This window comes from Protomyctophum parallelum (assembly GCF_964188405.1).
Source record: "Protomyctophum parallelum genome assembly, chromosome: 19".
NCBI classification, from domain to species: Eukaryota; Metazoa; Chordata; class Actinopteri; order Myctophiformes; family Myctophidae; genus Protomyctophum; species Protomyctophum parallelum.
The window spans coordinates 13,455,970-13,472,956 of NC_139717.1; the positions used below are offsets into that span (position 1 = coordinate 13,455,970).

At 45.4% G+C, this 16,987-nt stretch overlaps 2 protein-coding genes across 6 annotated transcripts in view; one reads left to right on the forward strand and one right to left on the reverse strand.

The window, feature by feature from the left end:
- Window positions 1-426: 426 nt before the first annotated feature.
- Window positions 427-7,253, forward strand: tmem242 (transmembrane protein 242). Its single transcript, XM_083790350.1, has 4 exons — window positions 427-527; window positions 1,391-1,491; window positions 3,962-4,099; window positions 4,979-7,253. The coding sequence occupies exons 1-4, from the start codon at window positions 434-436 to the stop codon at window positions 5,087-5,089; spliced, it is 444 nt and encodes a 147-aa protein (XP_083646476.1). The 5' UTR covers window positions 427-433; the 3' UTR covers window positions 5,090-7,253.
- Window positions 7,254-7,398: 145 nt separating this feature from the next.
- The window catches only part of arid1b (AT-rich interactive domain 1B), a 72,879-nt gene continuing 63,290 nt past the window's right edge, over window positions 7,399-16,987 (reverse strand). For all 5 annotated transcript variants that reach the window (XM_083790346.1, XM_083790344.1, XM_083790347.1 and 2 more), the window contains 6 exons: window positions 15,752-16,504; window positions 15,140-15,270; window positions 13,292-13,702; window positions 11,973-12,435; window positions 11,335-11,673; window positions 7,399-10,982 (listed from right to left, as the gene is read on the reverse strand). In XM_083790346.1, the coding sequence (XP_083646472.1) occupies window positions 10,201-10,982; window positions 11,335-11,673; window positions 11,973-12,435; window positions 13,292-13,702; window positions 15,140-15,270; window positions 15,752-16,504 (2,879 nt within the window). In that variant the 3' untranslated portion in view covers window positions 7,399-10,200. The remainder of the gene's footprint in view (window positions 10,983-11,334; window positions 11,674-11,972; window positions 12,436-13,291; window positions 13,703-15,139; window positions 15,271-15,751; window positions 16,505-16,987) is intronic.

Here is a 16,987-nt window from a genome sequence, read left to right on the forward strand (position 1 = left end):
CAACTAACTTAGGCTGTCTGTCTGCTGTCATGAAAGTTTATAGTTAGAGAATTTCAAAATCCAGCCGTCTGCTGTCCGTCCAGCCTCTCCCACCCCTCACTGGGGAAAATTCTGGGAGGAAAACAGAAACGGGGTGAGTCTTCTTGTTACCCCTTGTATAGCTTCACCAAGACCACCATTCCAATTAGCTCCATTAAACATCCCGGTTTAAGTTCGAATCGGACACCACTGCAGCAGTGCAGCGGGTCCTAGCCGAGACAGCCAGCACTAGTTAGATATATTTTATATTACCTAAGAACATTTTCAAATGTATATATAATGGTAGTCAATTATTGTACATCCTATCACGGCTTTCAAACGTTCCTACCGGCAGTGTTTGTGTTTCTAGTCGGTGAGTTTACGGCGACGGACGGAGTCGTACAGCAACAGCAACATGACAGCAGCAGCAGAGAAGGAAAGCAGCAGTTTCAATGCCAGTGTTGTTAAACAAACAGAGGATGAGCAGAACAAAGTCTACCTGTTGAAAGGCAAGATTTCACTATTCACTCTTATTGTATAATCATGATCTCACAAACATCAATGCAAGATCGACCTCTCTGCTCTTGCTAGTTCCATGCTAACAGCTAATGTCATTCAGCATTATATCCCCAAATTATATGAAATGTTATGCAAAAATGGAGTTAGGTGGTTTCCTCCCGACAGCAACGAATTATACTGTGAGTATGGACTACTCAGGACAGACAGACACAGGCAAACAGCAACTGCCAAGCATAAAATGATTCACTCAACTCACACATCGAACCATATGATTTCTCACGATTCTTTAAACGAAATGATATTTTATTTTCTCTTAAAAATTCAGTATTCTCTTTTAATTTTCTTCTTATCCTCTTTTCAAAACAGTATAGCAAATTCATGAAAACCTTTTTTTAATCAATTCTCTTACAAAGATCCTATTTTTCTTCTTTTTTTACGCAGCCCGTTTGCATCACGATTCAAATTGCAATTTAAATTGTCACAACTTCGAATGGATTTAAAATAGATCGTTGCATGCCTAGATATTTCTAGTTTATGCATAAAATTGAAAATATCAATACAAATTGAATAAAAATAAACATGTATCTTGCCAAGACTGGGAAGCTTATGGAGATCCAGAATGTTTTACGATAATATTCTTCTCATTATCCCCCAATTATACATTATTGTAGAATTACATTCGCTCTCACCAGCATGGTACTGATGAATTCTTGAGTTGAATACTTATATCAACGTGTTTATTCGGTGGGTGACACAAGATTATACTCATATTTAGTTTCTTTCCTGATGTGTAATTGTAAATGTCTTCATTGTTAATATTATTTGATTGTCCTCTTGTCCTGTGTGTGTCCAGGAGCTGCCTTCCTGACCACAGTGGCCACTGCTGGGATGATAAGTGGGTTTGGATCTGCTCTGGCCTTGGCTAAGAAAAAAAGCCCCAAATGGTTTTATAAGGTATGATAAAAAAATGAGGGTAGTACTACCCTCATTTTTTTTTACGTATGATGTCTGCACACAGTTTTGAATGCTCTCAAATAATCTTATTACCAAAATAGCGGTCTTAACCGGCCACGCAAATAAACAAAGTGAAGTTGTTGTATAGGGCAATTTCACATTGTTTTTCGATGCGGCGGCATTAGCTTCACTTTGGCGTTAACTAGTCTACTCGCAGTAGGCAATATGTAGGAAATGTCCATATTTGCGCCATTGCATGGTCTGAAGGAACATATTGCTGTGATTATCCGACCCGTTACTCCTTTCCAGTTTATCTCTTTTGTTCGAGCACCCGTTGAATCTAGTTATAGTTACATTGAAACGTCTTTTTGAGTGATGCAGCCACTCCAAGGAACAGCAATGTGTGTCTGTCTGTCCCTATGTTTAGAGTACCAACAGGTGACAAAGTGGCACTGTTCAGCTTCACTGTGCACAGGTGCATGATCGGAAGCTGAGTTTTTAGCAGCCATTACGTGAGTGACAGTACAATACAGTACAGTAGAGGGCCCCCGACACGGTGGAACATTTTTGTGCACTATACATTATTTTGTACAAATAGCAAAAATAGCTTATCTACAATCACGTGTCAGATTGCAGTGTGTTGTGAGCTTGTATAATACGTTGCTGTTGGGAGGAAACCACCTAACGACATTTTTAGATTTTTTGTGCATAAATCAGTGCTATTGAACACCTTTTACATCTGTGTGTTCGTTAAAACAATATTGAACCAATGAATAGTAAAACGTGCTTCGGACAAAACCTCTTAACTCCATTGGACACTCAAACTGTCTGCTAAAACGGCTAACTACCACCTCTCCCCCTCTCAAGTAATTTACAATATATTCAAAATGAGGTTCTTCATTTCCTGAAAAATGATTTTCAGAAAAATGAACATTTTGGAGTTAGGTGGTTTCTTCCAGACAGCAGAGATATTATCTACTATTTGAGCTATTCTTAAAGGCAGAATTCTTTTTAAATGTTTAGCTTTTAATGACCTGCCTAAAATAGGCACACCAGGTTGAAAGTGAGTCATATCGCAAACGACAAATTTAATTTAAGGTAAAGGCAAAATGTATTTTCTCCGACTAGACTTATTTGGTTTCACAGAGTTGTTGTTCCTTACTTTTGAGTTTAAGATGGGCAGCGTTTTGTGTTTTTATTTTACGGGTGTTGCATTGTACCATTACACATCTGGGCCGATGGGTTCAGAGCAAAACATGCAAACCCTGCACCCTTCCACTTAATTGGCCTGGAACTTGGTGCGATTATTCGTTCCTCACAGGAGCTAATTAAAGATGACGCACATGGAACCCAGGGCTCCTATTTGGTTTTTAAGATATACATGGCTGCTCGCAACAAGGGAGCCCTTGTCTTCAGAGTCTATTTTTGGTGCCAGGCCCCCCCCATCCGCGGTTGTCAACACGGACCTTGGGCAAACAGGGCCGTCGTCAAGTGGTCCAATTAGATTTTAGCATGGAGAGCCATGCGTGTTATGTGGTCACCACGGTCAACCGACACAGATGGATTGCGGAGAAGAGTACTAAGGAGGTTCTGTGTGAGTGTCCCGAGTAGACCAGTGGCGTATACTGTAGATGGCTGTCTTGCATAGACCGTTTACAGGAGCAATTTCACACAAGAAAGGAGGGCATTACTGAGGGTGGTCTGCTGCGCTGGTGGCTCAACCTGTTAATGTGTTTATCACCTGGGTACAGGTCAGTCTGCGGTTATCACAGGGTGGTATTTGCAGTGGTTGAAAAAATACACAAAAAAAGTCTGGAATTCAAAAGTATTGGCATCAAAATGTACTTAATGTACCAAAAGCACAAGTATTGTGCAGAATGTCCCATTTCAAGTTTTCAAATGTATAGAAATCTTTTTAAAATGGCAGAATGTGAGCTTGTAGATCAGCTATTTTCAAATTGCAGAAATGTATATTGGGTTAAAGTGATGTACGTTTCGTATTCGTAATAATCAAAATCTACAAGGTAACTAAAGTTTTCAAATAAATGTAGTGGAGTAAAAAGTGCAGTAGAAGTAAAAGCATTGGAAAGGAAATACTCAATTAAGTATGAATAACTCAAAATTGTACTTAAGTACTGGCTTATACCCCCGGCCCATATCTTCTTTGATCCCTCTAAAATTGCGGTGTCGAGACAGATATCGTCGGCTGAAAAGCTTGTATGTCTAATAGTTACTATGGAAATGTATGAATACCCAAGTTTTCTACTCGACAACAATAATATCCCATACTGGCCTTGGTCTAGGCTTGACAATGTCACAATATAAAATCTATGTTTAGATAAGCTATGTTTACAGTAGCCTTACAGGTTATTGCCATACTAAAGTGCATACTTCTCTGTATATACACAAGTCTTCCACCAAATATTCAATGGTAATGTGACTAACAACATGTGTTTGTGTGCCCACCCAGGGGGTTACGGCCACGGCTGTGGTCCCAGAAAGCGGGGCGTCTCTGGCTCTGAGGGCGCTGGGCTGGGGGTCCCTGTACGCCTGGTGTGGAGTAGGACTGCTCAGCTTCACTGTGTGGAAGGCCCTGGATATTCATAGTGTAGGTATCATTATAACACAGTGGTTTTCAACCCTTTTCATATCAAGGCCTATTATTTATTCTGCATTTGAGCCACGGATCACCATTTGATGAGATTTAGGCGCCTTGCAGACCCAAAACGTATGGACATTTTGTCCACAATGCAATACTGCCTCATCATTGTTGGTATTGTGACTTTATATAGTCAATTTCTGTGGTGGCAGAGAGGGAAAGGTGGTGGAGTTAGCTGCTTTAGCAGACAGTAAAAGGGTGTTCAATAGAGCGTCGCAGTCCTGCCCCCTCGAGAGACCCGGAAAAGAAATCGCTGTTCATTTTCCTCATAGGAATTTCTTAAAGTATTTATTTAAAGACGGTTACGCCGCGGACAAAGCCAACTCGGATCGTGACATATCATGACAATGAACACAATACTTTGGGCCGATCAAATCATTAGAAAGAAGAAAATAAAGGCAGGAGACAACACTGTTTTTCTTCTTATAAAATATTTGATCGGCCCAAAATATTGTGTTCATTGTCATGATTTGTCACGATCCGAGTTGGCTTTGTCCGCGGCGTAACCGTCTTTAAATAAATACTTTAAGAAATGCCTATGGGAAAAATGCATTGGGATTTATTTCCTGGGCCACTCGTTGTTCTGAAAGGGGGAGGGACTGCGACGCTCTATAGCATTGATTTATGAAAAGGAGAAAAAAAACGAATGGAGTTGGGTAGTTTCTTCCCGACAGCAGTTAAAACCAAACACCTGCATCCCTGAAGTCCTGACCAAAATACTTGATCTTGAAGTGTCTTCATGTCACTGTAATTAGTAGAATTAGTTGTCGTTTCATTATGTCACCTGTGTGCTGCTGGGTCTCATTTAAGCTTCCTCGTCTCTTCCAGCTGTCGGAGTTCAGAGTCAAGATGCAGTCCGTCTTCCCAGCCATCCCCAAGAACCCAGACAGTTCCACGGACTCCCAAGAAGAATGGGAGTCACTTTTCAAGTCGAAATAAGGACATCATGTGAATAAAATAGACAATTTGCATTAGTGCCAGGTTGTTTTACAACCAGTGGTCTAGTGTTGGTCACTGGAAGCTGACCAGTACAACCAGTCTTCTGTTGGCCACTTGAAGCTGGCCAGTACAACCACAGCCTTCTAATGTTGGTCACTTAACGGCTCCCTTGGGCTGATTGATGGTTAAAAAAATCCTTACATAACAGGGATCAGACAAGCTGGTCTTGCAATCTGCCTCCCAGCGCTCCAAGTCTCTCCAGTCAAGTGAGACAACAAGGGGAGTTATGCTTTATTTATGTGGATCGGCCATCTTTGGCACACAACACCATCATACGACCCAGAATTAATTGGGCTTCTTCTCATAGTGTTCTGCTCAGAACTTTGGGACTTTTGGGGGGGTTATATGTACAAAGGTAACTATTAGTAGTCTTGACAAACTACTACTCAGAATTACATGTCTGAATATTAAAATATTGACTGATCGAATTAAGTGTTAAATGACTACAGTATATTCTGTAACATGGGACTCTCCCAGCTCATTAGAAACCAGAAATCACATTTTCAGAGATATCAATTAAAGTAACTCATACACGATATTAAGCAGGTGCTGAAACCAAAACAACAAGTATACAAAATTGGAACTGGATCAATATAAAATGTAAGCTTTGTGTGGAGTTCTGTAATTGGTATCCGACCTAAGAAACGGTTTTCTGTTTACTAGAGCTAGAGAGATGGGAGGCCCCTGTTGCCTTTATGGTCTGACACAGCTGTTACCGGCTTACCGATTGCATGAATGTTGTTTCACGACTTCCCAGACTACACACATAGAACATCAACTCTAATTTACAAATATTTTAAATCCCAAACCCATGTCGTTACATTTGGTTCCACACAAAAAGTCGTTAATGGCTGTTCAATCTAAACAAGTTTAGTGAAGGACTAAAGATAGCGATCAAAGGCTCGTTCTGTTCTAATTAAACCTTCTCCGAAAGCAGGTATAAAAATACTCCAGTCTGTGTCCGGGGGCAAAATGCACTTGGGATTGATTTGGATGTTTTGGATGTCTGCAGACTTTCATCAGCTTTGCTTAATTACGTTTGGAGATGTAGTCAAGCGTCTGGTGAGGAGGCATCTGTTAATGTGCACCGTTACTCACAGGATTAAGGAAGCACCTGTAACCACTAACCAACAGTGTGTGTGTGTAATGATATATATATATTCTTTTTAATCATCTTGGGTTATCGCGCTAACTTGGTTGGTCGTCCCGTTCTGATTTTTTAAATTTTGTTTCACCAGTTGGCGTTCCTATTTCGGAGCACGACATTATAGGTGAAAACGTTATGAAATGACAAAAGATTTTGGACTTTTGAAGATTGAACCTTATTATCGAATATTGTCTCTGTCGGGTGTAAACCTATGTCCAAAAGATAGAAAAAGTAGCAGATCTACAAGCTCTAAACGCACTGTTTCGTGCTTGCGGATCCGCTACTTTTGATGCTTTAGTGACGCCGTAGAGTGATCAAATAGAGCAGGGGTCATCAACGTTTTTGGCTAGGGACCCCCGGAAATGCTTTGGCCATGTCTGGCGACCCCCACTCCGCTCCACCCCCCTCCCCACCACCAATACAAATTGACTGCTACAATAACCTTATATTAATAGCGAAAATACATCATAAATACTGAAACCAGATATAAGCATTAAGGAAAGTTTATGCATGCACTATGTAAACTCTTAATTTTCATTATCCAGCCATTCAGTTGCAAAATACAATTCTTTTTTTTGGGACCCCCCAAAATAATAAATAATCTGGCAACCCCACGGGTTGAGAACCCCTGAAATAGAGCGTTAATTTACGAAAAAACTAAAAGTTCAAATATGGAGATCTATGATTTCCACCCGACAGCGACGCTGTGTTATAGCCGTTTATCATAAACTTCTGTGATCAAGATTAAACCTCGTTATCAAACGTGAAGTTCAACTTTTAGCTCGGTCTGCATTCCAGACAGACAGGATTCCAGGAGTCCGGCCTTCTGTTCACAGTGCTCAACCAGATTTCATGTACATTTATTCTTAACATGAGGTGGAACAGAGTAAAAAGATCTCATAGTGAATAAACAACATCTCAGCAAATTAAAAAGAGGGGAGACAATCTCTTACAGAGATAACTTCTTAGCTTTTTTTTATACATGTGTTAACAGTTTGTTCTTGTATTGTTCAGCACTGGCAGTTCTTCTACACAATGTTTTTTTTTTCTTTTTCTCTGAAATGCTCCCCTCTCTTAGCACCCGTCCATCTGTACAATATCATAAAGTTTCTCCCAGTTTTCATTATCCATCCGTGATTCTGTGAATAAACGGCTGTCTGTATGTAGGGGGCTTTCCATTAAAAAAAAGTCTCGTTAGCCCCCAGGAAAAAAACATTGTTTAAAGAAAATAACCTCCACCCCTCTCCCTCTGAACAGCATAACTAAATACGTTTCATATCCAAATGAGCATTACTGTGATGGTTGATCCATAACTGATTATCTGTTTCATGATAATGAACTCTTTACTGTATTTACAAGATGGGATGATTGTGATGCATTGTTCTGTCCTACAAAGACTTATAAGTGTAATTGCAGAAGTAGCAAAACTTTAGAAAAACTATTTCACGTTCCTGCCGAAAAACTATGTATTGTTGTTGGGACAGAATTGTACAGAGTAGCATTTGTTAGTAGTGTTTGAGGGCCAATGGCCATGGTTTCTGTTGATGTTTAATCTAAAGGCCTGCTTAACCCATTAAAACTGCTAGCTATAGATAGATTGATTACACCTGTTTGTGCCAGGCTTGCTCGTATGGTGGAATCCAGGGATTGGCATGAAAGTGACCTGAAAGCTCCATGTGAAACAAGATCGCAGAGCTGCTGGAGAAACAGGCTGAACTGAAGCCCCCGCAGGAAGAGGCTTCTGCGCAGGCTGGAGGGGGCCTGTGGAAGCCCAAGACAAGTCACGAGTTCACAGATGGATCTCCAACAAGATCAAAGTGGTATATATCGCTTATGGCGGTAAGCGGGCGCTGCTCGCTCCGGGGACAGTGACAGGTGGGGAGTTTGACAGGTTCCTAAGGCGGGCTCAGGGAAGTCAGAAACCTCCCATGGAGCAGAATTGCAAGAGCCCTGCGCTTGATCTAGAGACTTTCAGAACCGTCTTGGGTTGACTTTCAGGACTTTGAGTACGTGTAGTGGTTTAAGAAATCCTTTGATGCCAACCATGGCGATAAACCTTACATGGAGGCATGGCAGGGACGGGAGACCATGGCCACAAACGCGTCCATGTCTGAATTGTCTGCCCTCAACAAGCCCCCCCGAGAGGACGCCTGTTGCCAAGGTTGCACCCAAGATGACCACCAAGTGGAGCCAGGAGGCAAGGGCTGGGTCAAGCCCCCAGTAAGGCTATCCAACGTTGAAGCTGCCACTACCTACTGGCGAAATGTGGAATTGCAGCACTTTCATGGAGGTGGACGGACGTTCATGACGTCACGCAAGTAAGCCCGGACCCAACTACGCTCCGGTTCGGTCTCTATCCTTTTATTAGCAGAGCTTATTATATGCAGGATAGTGGACATGCTGAAGTCTACCATCCAGGGACATGGAGAAGGAGAGGGACTTTTGTTTTGAAAAGCTGCGGAACAATACAGCTGACTGCAGAATGTCTGTGTAGGACAGTACCTGTGTGGAGATGGGAGGAGTTGAGGCATGGCTTGCTGTGGATGGCTTGGAGAGGTCGACTACTGGAAATGGAAAAAAGAAATAAAGTGACCTCTCCGTTTCTCTGTTACATATACTGGTACGGTCACACCAATACTGATGGTCAGTTTGCAGATGGTCAAAATAATAATTAGAATAATAATAATAACAATTCACATTTAGGAACTCCCTAACCCCCTCCCCCCCCCCTCCACAAAAATAATAACAAGACATCTAAAACCCTATTGCACAATAGGTAACCCCCCCCATCCCCCCTCCCCGTGTCAAGCGGTTTGTTAACCCCTTCTACCCTAGTGTCCCCGTTTCTGGGCATGTCATGATAGGCAAACATGCAGCGGAAACAGCTGCTCTATAAGCTTGTAGATCAGCTACTTTCAGGCAGAGAGAGTTGGTGCAGAGAGAGAAGAAAGGTAGCGTGGGCCCTGGATCTGAGCCCTGGGGGACCCCGGGTCGACGAAGAATATTAGGGTTTGAGTGGTTAAGTAAGTGTGTGTTGTGTTGTGTGTGTGTCTTAGCATGTTATAAAAAGAGGCCTATCTACAATATGCGTGGCTATTAAATCAGTGTGATTGATCCCCTCGCCCCAGAGAACAGAAAGACACCAACCAGCCATGTACGTTTAGAAACACTTCACTAAAGTACTTTGGTTGAAAACAAAACAAAAATGAATAATTTCTTTTTAAAAACAAAACCGACAAGAAACCCAACAAAATGACGATTGAAAAGAATAGAAAAACAAACGAAAGAATTAAAAATACCAAGTATTAAATATTATGTTTTTGTATTAAAATCACTTAAAAATACCCAAATAAAATGTTTTTTCGTGGATGGAGCCGAGAACTATATATATATATATATATAATACTTCTATATATATATTCATTTGTATGTAAAAACTTTGTTTGATGTGTTCATTTAAATAAAAATATAACAGCGGCCAGTCTCTCTTGGCCGTCCAATCTCCAGCTGGACGAGAACTTCCAAAAAACCCACGCCCGGGCCTTAACAGAGTATGCTCCTTTCGCCTTGGCCGCCATCGAACGCTGCACGCACCAATGTCCCAACACGGCTCCCTCCTCGCCGGGTGAGGGCGCTCTATCCCCCCCCCCCCCTTCGTCTCACGGGGCACACTCCATGCCAGTGGTTCACAAAACAGGGTCCAGAGACCACCACCAGGGGTCCAAAAGGAACCCCTTACAGATGTGTAACTCTTGAGGGTGCACACATGGAACCGAATCGATCCATTCGGTTCCATTTGTACACTCTCAAGAGTTATCAGGGGGTCCTTTAAAATAAAATAAAAAGTTTGAGAATCCACCGCTCCATACCGAGATGGTCCTCCTCACAGAGCATGTTCCGTGCGTCACGAGCGCCCACCCAGCTTGAAAAGTACTTCGCACAAGACGACGGCGACCGGGGCGCCGAGGGCCGACGCCAGCGACACGTCCAGCAGGCGGCTCTCGTACAGGACGAACTCCGTCCGGTTCTCCGGCACCTTGGCCAGCGCCAGCAGGGCCTTGGCGGCCCGGCACATCATGCCCACGCTGGGCGGATCCGGCGGGTAGAGGGGAGGCGGCGGGGCGGCCGAGCCCCCGCCCAGGTGCGAGGAGTGGTGGTACTGGGCCGTGGCCACGCTGTCCTCCAGGAAGCCCACCAGCGCAGACACGCCGCACTTCTGCAGCGCCACGGCGCGCGCCACGCCCGGGTCGCCCTGTGCCAGGTTGGACAGCACGGCCACCGCCATCTCGCGGCACACCGGATTGCGCCGGTCGCCCACCAGGCGCAGCAGGGTGGCGAACAGCCGCGCGTGGCGCGAGTACGGCGGCGTGGCCAGCGTCAGGTCCACGTTGGCGTCCTGGACGCTCAGCTTGCACAGGCACTCCAGCGCCAGCCGCTGCGGCGTCAGCGAGGAGCACGAGGCCGAGAAGGGGTCCTGGGCCTCGGCCGAGGGGCACACCATCCAGTGGAGTAGGCCGTCCAGGACGGGCAGGCACACGTTCTCGGGGTACACGGACAGGTCCAGTTGGCCGGCGATGTTGGCCAGCGTCACCAGGGTGTTCTCACGCAGCGCCGACAGACAGTCCCACCACCACTCGTCGCGGGAGCACGCCTGGCCCTGCAGGTCTTCAGGGAGCGGGGGGTCGCCTGTGAGTAGGGGGTTGTCACAATTGGTACATAATTAATAGTCCAATCGAATTACTTGAGATAATTGCAATTATTTTGACATAATCATGTGTGGAAATGTTGAAAAATGTCCATACATGAAAACACAGATTACGACACGTTGTAAGCTTGTATAAAATGTAGACAAATGTCAATAATTTCTTGGTATATTATTTCAGTAATTTGTCATATCTGCCCTGTGCACTTTTTTATTACGAAGCCTAAAAAAAGGCAAACACAAATTCAAACAACTCAATTAAACGGTCAATCGCAATCATTTGTGTGACAATGAATGGTCAACTCAAACGTGTCATGGCCGACCACCCTAGCGTACCTGCGAGGGGCATCATCATCATGGACATCAGATGCCTCCTCCTCTTCCGCCGTGGGTGGAGGTGGTGGAGCAGCACCAGGCGTCCCAGGATGAGCACCAGGCCCGGGTGGCACGACATGGGGCCGTCGTTGCCCGGCACGAAGGAGAGGCTGCGCACCACGTTGGAGACGCAGACGCAGCGCCGCGACAGCGCGTCCTGCCAGGGCTCGGCCACCGAGAGCGGCGCCTCGTCCCAGCAGCGAGGCTCGTCCTCCAGCAGGGGAGAGCCCACGCGCTCCTGCTGGCCGGCTCGGACGTCCGACAGAGAACCTGGCCCTACGGGACCGTTGTGCAGACTCTCTATGAATAAACGTGGGTCAAGCAGCATTTAGTGTATGCACCACACATCTGGAACAAACTCCCAGAAAACTGCACCGTTATTTCTTTTAAAACACAAGCAAAGACTTTTCTGTTTGCCATTGATTGATTTACTTTTCTTTCCTCTTTATCTTCTGCACTGTAATTGTATTTGTTATTTATAGTTTTGTTTTATGCATCCTAATGGCATTTCATAATTGTATGTTGCACATTGAACTGCCTTGCCACTGCCAGGCTATATTTTTAACGGACTACGGACTGTAATTGAACAAAACAGTCACCTTGCAGGGACTTCATGCAGGCGCTTAGCATGCGGTCCACCATGTTCTTCTCGTCGTCTCCATCCTCCGAGCTCTTCTCCTCCGCGTCACTGCTCATCCTCTGCTGCTGCGCTGCTGCGTCTCCCGGGCTGACGACCTCCCTCTGCCAGGTGTCGTTGGGTATGGCCCTGTCCGCGGCGCCGGTGCCGCGGAGCTCAAAGTGGGTCTGGATGTGAGCTGTGGAGTCCCCGCCGCCGGCCTCCCAGTGCAGCAGGCCGCTGGTGAAGCCTCCGGAGAGGCTCAGCTCCCTCCACCTCTCGCCCACGCCATCCTCCTCCCTCGTCCTCTCCTCCACCTTGATGGGGAGCCGGTCGAACCGGCTGGCCTGCTTGGGACGAGGCTCCGTCGTGGAGTACTGGAGTGGCCGGGAGGACAGCTGGGCCGGCTCGGAGGGCAGCGCCTTCTCTTCTTCCTTCTCGCAGGACTGTCAACATCAGTTTGACTTCATGATTAGTTGTCGTAGGAATAATTGCGAATCATCATTTAAATGTGTTTGCCATTGAACATTGGAATATATACAATAGAATGCACATTTCCGTTTGCCTTTTAGGCATATCTGCCCTATGCAAATGTGTGAAATAACTTAAATATTACAAAGAAATTACTGACAATGTCCGGTATCAAAAACGAAATAATTAATGTACTATGGTCAAAACAGGTCCTAATAATTCGTGATTTTATGTTTTGCATGGATGATGTGGAAATAATGATGAAAATATGACATTTTAAGCATGAGTTCAAGTCCGTTGCTCTCCCCTTGTCCCCCATATATGGGGACTAGGTTGGTGGAGGGTGTGTAGAGCCCAGGATCACATTAGATGATTGACACAGGGGTGAAAAATGGGTTACAAAATCGTGGGATAAAAAATATATATAAAAAAAAGGAAATATGAAATTTTTGTTAACTCCAACCAGCTGTTGCTATACAGATGAATATAAACAATTCTATCCATAAGGCAAAGTTATTGCGATTAGCTCAAATAACTGCAATCAGGCCATTATCATGAATTAAAGCAAAATAAAATCTCATGACCGAAAATGTTTGTAGGGCCAATGAAATGAAACGAGACACCGCATCGCAACGCACGCTCTCTCCCCGTTTCCTGTCTACCTACTATACATCTATCAATAAAAGGCAAAAGCCCCAGAAATATCTTTAAAAATGTGATTGGCATTGTGGGCCTTTGAAAAAAAAATGAAAAAAACACGTCCAACTCCAAACACATCCCTGGCAGTGAATGAATTAATGGGTTAACAACTGTGACATCTGACATGCCTACCTTCTCATCTTCTTCTCGCTCCACTTTCCCCTCAGCTCCTCCTGCGCTCTCCTCTTTGAGGACAGGAGTGTCGGCTATCGTCTCCTCCGAACCGTCTTGCTCCTCCGTCTTGATGAGAGCAACCGCCTCCTCCTCTACCTCAGACGAAGACGCCTTAACGGCTGTCCCCTGCGCCTCCTCTTGTGATTGGTTGTCCGGTGGTGGTGGTGGCGGGGGAGGAGGGGACGGGGCGGCTGCCTCCTCTTGTGTCTCCATTGCCTCCTTCTCCCGCTCCTCCTCCTCTGTGTCGAGGTCGTCCAGCGGGGGGAGCCGGCACTCCAGTGCTCCCACCTCGTACTCCTCCAGGACGCCGAACATCTCGATGAGACAGCGGCGGTAATACTCCACGATCAGCTCCAGGAAGCCAGGCAGCTGCAGCCAGAGCAAACACTCATTAAGCACTTTCAACCTGCTGGCCCTGTTTGCGTACCAAGAAAAAGGTGGGAGGGAGTCTTAGTCGACTACCAATCTCTTAGTCAATGTTCTTTTTTTTTTTTTGCATGATTCGACTTGGAGATTGGCGTGATTTGTTATATCAATTAACAAATAGTTTAAAAGAAGAAAATAAAATAGGATACCGGTATATCATGATTTATTGGGAGTAACCAAGCAAGTATATAAATCAGACATTAACCACAGCCCAAATGGAATTGCATTTTTGTATGTTATGCAATCAGACTGATCAGACCGATTCGACTACCAATCTCTCAGTCAAATCTAATATAAATACCTATAGTCGACTACCAGTCGGGTGAGTCGACTATAGACAACATTTGGGCAATCAGATTCGACTATACATATCCTTAGTCGGCGACAGCCCTAATTACATTAGTATTATTTAGCATACCAGCCAGTGTTGATTTTGTAGACTGAAAGTTTGACGAAAAATGTTCGTCAATTACCTTCCAGGTCCAGGTCCTGAATCGCTAGCCACAGCCATTAAAAAATAAATTCAGGCGATTCAGGTCTGGTGACTCTATGGCAGCCTCGGTTGAAAATCTGATACAGCGGCTACGGCCAATCAGCGCTGTTTCAACTCGATGACGTCAGACAACAAACATGGCTGAACCCACTGTGGTAACTTGCGACTGTATCGATCTGGCTATTAAATCGCCCTATAATAAATAGTTTCTTTACAGAAACAACAGGATTTAGAAACATCATCATCCGACATATTTTACCGTGTTTGTTTACGTGCTAATAGCGCTCGTTGACCGCGTTTGTTTCGTTAGCAACCTGGTTAGCCACATTGACAACGACATCATCTGCTTTGCTACCATTTTGATTGGTTGGTGTGAACCGATCGCCGCAGACCGCCGTCTGAATAATGAAGTGAAACTAAATGAAAATTCAAGGCTATAAAATATGACTAAAACTAAATGTTATTCAAATGACTGAACGCAATCAAAATTTGCTGTCAAAAACCAACAGTGATAGCAGCTCAGTTGCTTTGTGGTCGACTAGTGTCCACCCTGACCTAGTTACTGTATGTGTGTGACTGACCGTCTGTCCACTGTAGCAAGACATGCAGAGACACATACCTACAATCAGATTACAATCACACAAGGAGAGTTTGAAAACACGAAAAATGACAAAAACCTCCATATCTGCTGGGCGGAGTGTGCAAACTCCGAAGCACGATTCGTGACCTGCTGTGATATCAAATGGAACACAACCATAGACATAAAAAGGTAAAGACGCCTCTTCCGGCTCTGGGGCGCGTGTCTCTGTTGAAGGCAAAAAAAAGAATCCCGAGATTCCTTGCAAAGCATAGCGGAAGCTTTCTCAACATCTAGCCCCTTGACTGACCTTGGAGAGTTCGAAGGAGCCCACGGTGGTGTCGTCGTACAGCAGGATGTTGATGGTGTCCAGCGCCCACGTGCTCTCCGCCAGCAGACCCGACTTCAGTGACATCATCACACGCCACGCCTCCGGGGTTCCTAGTGGGAGGAGGCAGTGGTGGGGGAAAAAAAATACTCACTTAAGGGAAAGTATCAATAGTACTGCTACAGTACGTAGAAATACTCCATTACAAGTAAAGGTCCGTCATTCAAAATGTACTCGAGTGGAAGTACAAAAGTATTGGCATCAAAACGTACCAAAAGTAAAAGTACTCATCGTGCAGAATGTCCCATTTCACAAGTTTTCAAATGTATTAAACATATTTTGAAAATAGCAGATCTTTTTTGTGTTTACTGTTGGCTAGACCTCACTCTCGCAGCAACTAACATCATGAGACAAACATTTTGGCTATCCAGCCTTTGTCAGTGTGACTCTGAAAACGTCATTCTTTTCATGTGTTTTTTTCTTCTAGTCATAATATCTAATATGTCCATCATTGTCTTTGCAAAATAATAATCAAATACAATCAACAGCCCTATTGTGTTTGCGATGTGGTGTCAGCCAAAGTGTCTTTCCAACCTGTGTCCTTGGCGATGAGCCTTCGCCGGGGCTTCACTTTGGGCTGGGTGGCCTCCACGGAGCCAGGGGGGAAGCTGACCTCCCGCTGCATGATTGGCATGCCATGCCCCGGCAGCACCACGCCAGCCTGGGACCCTGGCACAGAGCCGGGCATCCCCAGCTTCTTCATGGAGCCCAGGTAGGGAGCGCAGCCCATGTTGTTGCTGTTGTTGGGGGACAGGGAGTCTCCCATGGGCCTGGGGAAGGCTGAGGGGCTGGGGGCGCGGGAGATGTGGTTGGGCAGGGTGGGAGGTGGCGTAGCCTGGTAGGACGAGGGCGGCTGTCGGAGGGGGGCCATAGGGGAGGAGGAGGAGGAGGTGGTGGAGGGGTGGGGAGGGTAGGGGGATTGGCGTTGATGACCGGGCGGCCACTGGCCGTCTTGCGGAGGGCCCCTCCCGTCAGGGTCCTCGCCGACCCGGCCCATGCCGGGGACGTAAGGGGGCCCCTGCGGCCCCCCCTGCCTGCCTGGGTAGGGGAACCCCATGTCACTCCTGGGGTGCCACATGCTCCCCTGAGGGGAGGGACCCCCACCTCCTCCGTCCGCGGAGGAGGTGGAGACGGGGGCCGGTCCGCCGCTGCCCATCATGCCGTGCGGAGGGGGCGGTCCTTGGGAGGAGGCGGCGGAGGGCGGCATGCGGTCGCGGCCGTAGGGGAAGGGGTACTGGCTCTGGACGGGTCTTCTCTCCGGGCCCATGTAAGCACCGGCGCCCCCTGCTGTGGGCGGGCCAAAGTTATTATAGATAGCGAAAACGAAAGAAATAACGAAAACTGAACTAAATGAAGTATAATAAAAATAAAATAAAAAACTAAAACTAACTAAAACTGTATTGTGTTTACAAAACTAACTAAAACTAAATGAAATTATAGACAAAATGCCTTTAGTTTTTCTCGTTACCAACAGTAACTGAATAATATACAATATGTATCTTTTGTTGAGTTTTTATTACACAATAGCCCTACTTCCTCTGACCTTTTTGAATACTGCACTAACACTAAAACGAATGAAAACTAGCAAACCCTAAACTAACTGAATTAGAACAAAAAAAAGTCAAGACTAAGTAGAACTAAACTATAATGAAAATCACACCGTGAGAACTGAGTGGTGCAACTCCCCCTGCCTCTCTCTCTCTCTCTCTCTCTGTAATTAGCAGGCAACAGTGCAACACTATCTCTGTTTCTGGCACTACAGCGCCACTT